Below are 9,242 nucleotides of genomic sequence, written 5' to 3' on the forward strand. Positions count from 1 at the left end.
GACCTCTGGCCGGTGATCGCTGGCCGGTGATCGCTGGCCTCTGGCCGGTGACCGCTGGCCAGTGACCTCTGGCCAGTGACCTCTGGCCGGTGACCTCTGGCCGGTGACCTCTGGCCGGTGGCCGGTGACCGCTGGCCTCTGGCCTCTGGCCAGTGACCTCTGGCCGGTGATCGCTGGCCAGTGACCTCTGGCCAGTGACCTCTGGCCGGTGATCGCTGGCCGGTGATCGCTGGCCTCTGGCCGGTGACCGCTGGCCAGTGACCTCTGGCCAGTGACCTCTGGCCGGTGACCTCTGGCCGGTGACCTCTGGCCGGTGGCCGGTGACCGCTGGCCTCTGGCCGCTGGCCGGTGACCGCTGGCCTCTGGCCGCTGGCCGCTGGCCGCTGGCTGCTGGCCGCCTGCCGGTGACAACTGGCCGCTGGCCGCTGGCTGCTGGCTCTGGCAGGCTGACCGACGGTCGCAACCATAAAAGCGCCGCAACCCTTTTGGCGGCAAATAGGTCGCAGCCAACCAGAGGTACGGCTGAATGAGTGACCTGGGGCTGTGGCAGCCAGCCGCTGCTGTCACAACCAACTGATAACATGTTAACTGATAACATGTTAACTTATAACAGATTTTGGTTGTGAAAGCAGCAGGTCGCTCATTCAGCCCTCTGGTTGGTTGCAACCTATTTGCCGCCAAAAGGGTTGCGACGCTTTTATGGTCGCGACCTAGTCGGTCAGCCTGCCAGAGCCAGCGGCCGGCGGCCAGCCGACACCAGCCAGGCGTCACAGCCCGTCATTACGTCAAGGGCACCAATTCTGAAAAGGGCTTCCATTAAGACTTTTGTGGACATGTTTTGGTACAAGCTGTCAACCCATTTTTGTAGTTAAAAGACACCCGTAGGTATTACAACTTGTTTTCGTGGCCTTGGTCTCTGCGCTTCTCAGACACGTGGCCTGCTGATGTCACAAGAATTGATAGGTGTATGAATGGCTCTACACAGGGGCGGAGTGGGGCACTAAAAGCCACCAGGAGAATTCTGACCGGCCCAGCCCAGCCCACCACCGGCCCACCACCAGCCCAGTGGCGTAGCGATCACGATTGTTGACGGGGGGGGGGGGGGACGAGCGGACGAGCGCTGTTACGGTCGCGATTGTTGACGGGGGGGGGGGGGTCGTGGACGAGCGCTGAAGTAGAATAATGATGTATAACGCATAGGCCAGGCTTACACACGTCTCGCGGCAGCTCACATTAAATGTGGGCTGGTCCACCTGACCTCGGTGGCCGACTGGCCGACCGGGAAAACTCTGATCGTCCCGACAGCCACTCCGCCCCTGGCTCTACACATGAACGGATGCCTCCCTAGTCGCCAAGGACATATCTGGCCTGATGCATGCTAGAATATGCTACAATGCTAAAATATGCTACAGTATCTGCTTCTTCATGTGCAGCCCGTAGGTGGGAAACATCAATCCTAGCTGCTGATGCCACTCTTTCTGCATCATCAAATCCCCCACTTATTACAATTACGACAGGGGGACTGCACACCGTTCCTTTTGGAGAAGCCCATCTATGTTAACCTCTCTGCCACTGTCCATGGATACAATGATGCGACAGAAAATATCCCTGTCATCACTCCGTCGATTATCTCGGGAGTAACACCTTTCACTTTGACACCCTTTCACTTCGGCAGTGGGTCTGCTTATAGGTTTGAATATGGTCGGAATGAAGCGGCCACCGATTATTGACAGGCTGTGTACTTTATTCTTAGTTTCACTAACTTTACAGTAGGGCCTACACGTTTGCACAAACACAACTGGACTCGTTCATTACTTCACTAAACTGACACACGCTACCGCTCGCTCTCCTCACTCGTCCACTCACACACACACACACACTGCCATTCTCGCGCACACACATGCGCTACTCTCGTAACAATTATTATTGACAGTTAGCTGAACATTATAGGGTCCCGTCCTTCCACTCCCTGTTTTCTCAGTTAAACACAGAAATCAACTACATGTGTCCCAGTGTTTGTTAGATGTGAAATGAAGCCAAAAAAGACGCTCTTCCTCCGTCCTCCTTCCTTCCTCCGTCGTTCGCGACGCCTTTCTTGTTCGTCGTTTCTTCTATTTGTCTGTAACTCATGCTCCAATCTTTCATCGCCCCTTCCAAGCCCGCCCCCCTTAAGCAGCCAGAGATTCTACTGACACCGATGTCCGCATATCGGGCATCAAGTGTGAATAAGTGTGAATGACCCTACCAGTCGAACCTCCTGCTCCACAAATGCGGAGAAAAGACGGAGGTCACATGTGAAAGCAGCTATTGATTATTATTTTTTAAAGATCATGCTTGCACATAAATTGGATTATATTGCACATTTGCCCAAAACGACAGGAGGTAACATGGAAGGAAGAGGAAGCACTTTTTTTCTTGATTTTACCACTTTTAAGAATATAGTGTTAAAATGGACCAAAAAAACTTTTCTAAGCTGACAACATGGCTAGAACACATGTTAAGGGGTTAAATAATAATACTTTTGTATGCTTGTACCAAAGTGTCTGACAAAGTTTTAATATCAGTTTTGGCCCCCCGACTAATTACGTCGTATAATTATCATACTATCGTACTAAATCATACTAAAATGTTAAAATTAAAGAGGCCAATTGCGTTAATAAGTTTGACTAAAAGAGCAAAAATAAATCTGGCTGAGGAGAGAATCAAACTAGCAACCTCTTGATTACTGACATAGCGTCACTACCCACTGCTTGAACCACTGGGGCATTTCTATATAATTAATTTGGCATCTCCTACACTTATATTAAACTATATTACTCTATAACTGATAACTTTGTAAATAATGTATCTTATTAGGCTGATGACATTTAACAAAACAAATAGGCTATTTATAATATATAAAATACATTATTTGAATACGCCACAAACTTGATCTGAAGGCATCTGAAGCTGAAGCAGATTCAGAAACATTATCTTAAGGAGGACTTTCCGTCAAAGTTAATTGTTATATATTATATGTATATATATATATATAATATAATATATATTTATATATTGCAGAGTTTACCACCGGCCACTAGGGGATAGTATTGGATTACAGACCGCTTCCGGCTGAGTTACGAGTCGACCTTATTGTGTTTGCCAGCATTACAGACGTTCCTGTTACAGAGCATATTAAGCTGTTAATATCATTCATGTAAGTCATTCTTGATTACTATAGTTGTTGTTGTTAAGGTTGGTCAAGTTCCTGAATATATTTATGTTAGACATATTTATGTTAGACATATGTGCATGTAGGAATTACTGGTTGTAGTTTATGTTGTTATTTTGTGTATTGCTGCAGGGCTTCTTCATCTTTGTCATTAAATAAGAACTTTGACATCGAGGAGTGTATTTCTTCATGAAGAAGCCATGGTTGTTGTTGGATGTACTGTTCCTGGCTGCGCTTAAAAGCACCTTTAAGGTCTTCACGGAGGGATCTCGGAGGTTGGAATACCAAGCCTCACCAGATTTGTGTCGGCTGCTATAGGGCCCGCCGACAGAAGAGGCAACAACAGCCATCGACCAACAGTCAGCAGGCTGCTATGGAATCGGTGCCGATCTCCCAGATTTCATCGGTTCAACTCAGAGCACGCCCTGGCCGAAGCTGCGGGGGCCGTCGCCGCGCTCGGACGACACACAGCACCGTCAGTAGTCCCACACCCATCAGGCTCGGGCACCACATTTTCTCCAGGGGTGAATGGAGGAGGGCCAAGCTAAGAGACCACCCCCGAGTCTTAATCACCATCTTGGTTGACAGGTCAGTCGGACCGTGAGACAGCATCAACCACCTATCTCTCAACAGCCCCCAGCAACAGTGGTGTTACGTCCTGCCGCTCGATGATGTACGTGAGCAGCTAAGTTTGGGCGATGTACCGCTCCCCATCGAGTAACAGTGGAGGAGTACCCAGAGACGAGCATGGCCCTGGTGCACATGACACACCGATCAAGCCTTTGTATGTGAATGCTACAAGGTCTGCCGACAGTGGCTGCAAAGACCAAAGTGATCCCCAGGATGCTCAGTGCTCATGCCCCAAGCATACAGTCCCTCCACCACGGCCTCAGGCAATACCGTTCCCCTGCTCACCGGAGAACAATGGTCGGATGAAAGATTGGCTACTAGAGAGATATGCCTCATCTACATTCAACACTTGCCCTCATCAAGCTTTGCCTTGCATGGAGGGGCCACCTATCGAAATGCACGTGGACCCAGCAGCCACGCCGAAGGCATGCCACACTGCGGCCGTTGTGCCTCTGCACTGGCAGGAAAAAGTCTATGACGACCTCCTTCGGGTCGAAGCCCTTGGAGTCATGGTATTATATGGTAGTCACAAGGAAGCACTGCGGCTCCCCCCGCAGGACCGTGGACCTCTCACCTCTCAACAAGTTCTGCCAACGTGAAACCTTCGCCACTGAACCCCCATTCCACCTCGCACGTCGGATCCCGGGGGACACCTGGAAAACCGTCACAGATGCCTGGAACGGCTTCCATAGTGTGCCCCTGCGTGTATTGGATCGTCGTCTGACCACCTTTATCACGCCCTTCGGTGGCTGGCGCTACATCAGGGCGCCGCAAGGTTTCCTGTCATCTGGGGACGGCTACAACCGTCGTTTTGACGTTATCCTCTCAGACTTCGAGTGCAAAGAACGTTGTGTGGATGACACTATCCACTATGACACTGACCTAGAGCCGACACGTGTCGGCCAGTCGGGCATTGTGTTGAACCCAGATAAGTTTCAATTTGCGGAGAGGAGCGTAGATTTTGCTGGGTTCAGGGTGTCAGTAGCCACCATAGAGCCACTTCCGAAGTACTTGGATGCCATCCGGGACTTCCCCACCCCGGACTCGACGACGGATATCAGATGCTGGTTTGGCCTTGTCAACCAGGTGGCGAACTACACCCAGTTGCGCGACACTATGGCACTTTTCAAGCCATTCCTCAGCCCACGCTGCTAATTCTCATGGTCCCCTGAACTGGAGGAAGCCTTCCAAACGTCCAAACAGGCCATAATTGGGGCCATCCGTGGGGGCGTGGAGATCTACGACATGTGGAGGCGCACCTGCCTCCTCCCTGACTGGTCCAGGCGTGGCATTGGCTACTTCCTGTTCCAACAACATTGTAGCTGTACTTCAGGCATACCTGACTGTTGCCCAGGAGGATGGAGGATCACCCTCGCCGGTTCACGGTTCCTATCCTCGGCGGAGCAACACTATGCGGCCATCGAAGGAGAGGCCCTGGCCGTGGCCTGGGGCCTGGAGCAGACACGATACTTCACACAAGGATGTGACAGCCTCGTCGTAGTCACCGACCATAAGCCCCTTGTGAAGATCTTCGGCGACTGCGCGCTAGATGAGATAACAAACTCACGCCTGTTCAGGCTCAAGCAGCATACCCTCCCATGGCGCTTTGACATTGTGTACCTACCTGGCAAGAGCAACCATGCCGCTGATGCAACTTCGAGGCATCCTTCCCTCTCGGGCTCTGCAAACGGCCTCTCATTGGGATCGCCAAGCGTACCTGACACTGTAGAATCAGCACTTATGGCTTCCATCCGTGACGATGCACAAGAACTAGGAGCCATCTCATGGTCCCTTCTCGCACGAGAGACGGCAGCTGATGCGTGCCTCGGCCACCATCACATACCTGATCGAGCATGAGGGTAGGGTTGATGTTAATGACCCTGTCCTAGCGAGTCTGTCACCAGTCTGTGGGTCCATCTACACGCAGGACGGCGTCCTCCTATATCACGACCGTGTCATGGTTCCGCCGTCCCTCCATGAAAGAGTCCTTCGGCACCTCCATGCCGCCCACCAAGGAACTTCGGCGATGGAGCAGCACGCCCGTGCCATAGTCTTCTGGCCCGGGATGTCGAGGGACATCCGAGCCACCAGGTATGGATGTTCAGACTGTAACCGCAATGCTCCGTCACAGGCATCCACGCCCCCCCTACCATCCTCACCACCATCCACCCCATTCAAGGCGGTGTTTGCTGACTTCTTTGATTATGGAGGCCGCCACTACCTGGTTGTTGGAGATTGACTCTCGGGCTGGGTGGAGGTCCTCTGCTCCACAGCAGGCACTGATCTAGGAGGCTCGGCTGGCTTGGTTCGCCACCTCCGCATGTTCTTTGCCACCTTTGGTGTGCCAGAGGAACTTTTGAGCGATGGTGGTCCAGAGTTCAAAGCTAGCCATACAGAGGACTTCCTCAGATTATGGCACGTCAGACATCGCGTGTCCTCGGTCGGTTTTCCACAGTCGAATGGGAGGGCGGAGGTTGCAGTGAAGACTGCTAAGCGCCTTCTGGTGTCCAACACTGGCCCAACTGGCGGTCTTGATCATGATCGTTTTTTGCGTGCCATGTTGCAGTTGCGCAACACACCTGACCCCGACTGCAACCTCTCACCGGCGCAGATTATATTTGGTCTTCCCCTTCGAGACTCATTTTCTTTCGTCAACAGACTAGAAAAGTTCTTGAACCCTCATATCCGGCCTCTTTGGCACCAGGCATGGGCGGCGAAGGAGGACGCCCTTCGGACCCGGATGTCCCGCACCACTGAGTCTTTGAGCGCTCACTCGAAACCACTCCGCCCATTGGTACTTGGTGAGACAGTATTCCTCCAGAATCAGCAGGGCCCGAATCCACACAAGTGGGACCGGTCAGGGGTCGTGGTGGAGTCGCTGGGTCACGATCAGTATCGGGTTAGGGTTGACGGGTCGGGGCGCCTGACTTTGCGCAACCGGCGATTCCTTCGCAGCTACACTCCAGCCACCCCCTATGCCCGACAGCAGCCAGCTGCCCTGTTGACGCCACCCGCGACCCTGGACCGCCAGCCCCTTGCCTGTCCACCCCGGGCTAGTGATGCCCCAGGGTGTCGTTCCACAGGCAGCAGATGGACCCCGTGACGCGGCTTTGGACACCTCCCCGCCGGAGCCCCCTGGTGAGGTATCCTCTGGTCTCGGGGCCCGGGATGTCCCCGTTCCTACAGGCGTCGACCCGGATGCATCGCTGTCGCCCCATCTTGGACAGCCGTGCGGCGCGAGGAGGCCACCCAGATGCTACGAGCCCGAGACGGGCCATTGGATACAGGACTGAGTCCGTTAACCTATTCCCATTCATAGCTTTCCGGACTGGGGGGGATGCAGAGTTTACCACCGGCCACTAGGGGATAGTATTGGATTACAGACAGCTTCCGGCTGAGTTAGGAGTCGACCTTATTGTGTTTGCCAGCATTACAGACGTTCCTGTTACAGAGCATATTAAGCTGTTAACATCATTCATTCATTCAAGTCATTCTTGATTACTATAGTTGTTGTTGTTAAGGTTGGTCAAGTTCCTGAATATATTTATGTTAGACATTTATGTTAGACATATGTGCATGTAGGAATTACTGGTTGTAGCTTATATTGTTATTTTGTGTATTGCTGCAGGGCTTCTTCATCTTTGTCATTAAATAAGAACTTTGACATCGAGGAGTGTATTTCTTCATATATATATTATATATATATTATATATGCGGAAGTGCCAAAGTGACTCAGAACTTGCCGTAAAGCAGTGACGTCATCATCTTTTTGAATGGATTTTTAGAACAGTTAAGTGAACTTAAAAAACACAATATTCAGTGTATATTCAGAGTGTATTCTTTTAGCCCCCCCTTTTGAATGTGGCTCTCAAATTACTTGACAAAAAATGAAACCCTGAGAAAAGTGTAATTTGAGGGTGAAACCCCGTCGACTCCCATTCATTCTGCACTCACTGGCGAGCGCCCTCGCATGGACAGAGATGTCAGTTCAGAAACCGGAAGTCACCAGAGAGTGCCAGTTCTCTTCATACAGAGAACATTCATGATTCTTCCGGATTCCGCCTACGAAAAATACATTTGCATACGGTCGGCCTCACTGAACTCGCTCTACTTTCAGAACTACGAGTGGGACCGACCAAAATACCAACACAGCCCAGTAACTCAGACACCTAATAGGCCAAAGTAAATAAAAACATACTAAAGGAATACTAATATCAATAGAGAGCAATAGAATAGCATATGAATATGCATACATTTTTGGTTGGGAAACTGGTGAGAAAATATATATATATATTAAATGTGTATAAACAATGTGTTGCTATTATGCTCCTTCAGTAGTAGCAACATTATTATGAATGGCAATAATTGTGCAAATGTTTCCTATTTTATTAGGTACAGAGAACCATTCATGAATCCAGGAGATATAGAAACTTCACACCGATCCAGTTGAGCGTCCATTAACAGCCCTCAATACTGTAGCTCATACATGTGACACCAAAGCAGCAGTGCCTGGCTGGTCTCTGAGGGCCAGGAACCTGTGCAGTTTAAAGTCAAAGTCAGCAGGCGTTGTACTGGGAGGTCTGCAGCTCTTCCCCATGATGGAGTCCAGGTAGGGAATGAGCTCACAGCTCTCCTCAAACCCGGCCAGTTTCTTCCGGTACTTCTGGCGGACGTAGACTGAACTACGGGGGTTAAAAGCTGTGGGGAGAAGTTATTATTTATTTCAACTTGATTACTTGATGCCTGATCAGGGCTTTCTTTTTCATTGGACTTGTTTACCTTTCAGGTAGAAGGGGATGTAGAGGAGAGCGGAGGTTTTCAAACTCAGGAAGGGATACTTTGGTTTGAGACAGCCAACAGCGGTCATGGCCTTGATGATGGCTTCAGCCACCCCCTGACCAGGGAGAAGAGCAGCCCTGAGTCAAAGCACATATCTGCTGGACATTTGATTAAACACCTTTCTTCATTGACACCCAACAGGCATCTGCACCCTGTTCTAGCCAACCTTTCTAACCCGCCTGCCACTGGGAACATCAACACTTTGAACGTCAGTTAAATATACATAAAGTTGGAGCATAATGAATGCAGTTATTTGTAGCATGTTTTAGAAAATGTGTAACTGACAACAAAAAGCCATGGGTGAAATGTGAGTGTGATACAATGAAACACACATTCATATCTTTGATTCTTGTGGCCATCCCATGACTCAGTTGGTCGGCGACTGCGTCCCACACTTGGCTGTTGGTGAGGGTTTGCGTTTGGGTCTTACCTGTTCCAAGTAGCCCAACATGGGGAGTGAGGTGAGTCTGAAAGGCTCACAGACAGGAGGCAGCCTGAGGGGAAGCTTCTGGTCCCAGTAGGTTTCAGGCAGCCTTAATCCATAACAGATAAATGCTGATCG

General features: G+C 50.6%; 1 protein-coding gene across 1 annotated transcript in view; it reads right to left on the reverse strand.

The window, feature by feature from the left end:
• Nucleotides 1-6,894: 6,894 nt before the first annotated feature.
• The window catches only part of ak9 (adenylate kinase 9), a gene marked incomplete at both ends in the record, with an annotated part of 19,238 nt that continues 16,890 nt past the window's right edge, over nucleotides 6,895-9,242 (reverse strand). The window contains 4 exons of the mRNA XM_084484320.1: nucleotides 6,895-7,097; nucleotides 8,351-8,539; nucleotides 8,621-8,735; nucleotides 9,111-9,213. Of these exons, the coding sequence (XP_084340446.1) occupies nucleotides 6,895-7,097; nucleotides 8,351-8,539; nucleotides 8,621-8,735; nucleotides 9,111-9,213 (610 nt within the window). The remainder of the gene's footprint in view (nucleotides 7,098-8,350; nucleotides 8,540-8,620; nucleotides 8,736-9,110; nucleotides 9,214-9,242) is intronic.

This window comes from Micromesistius poutassou, assembly GCF_964030765.1.
Source record: "Micromesistius poutassou genome assembly, chromosome: 19".
Lineage (NCBI taxonomy): Eukaryota > Metazoa > Chordata > Actinopteri > Gadiformes > Gadidae > Micromesistius > Micromesistius poutassou.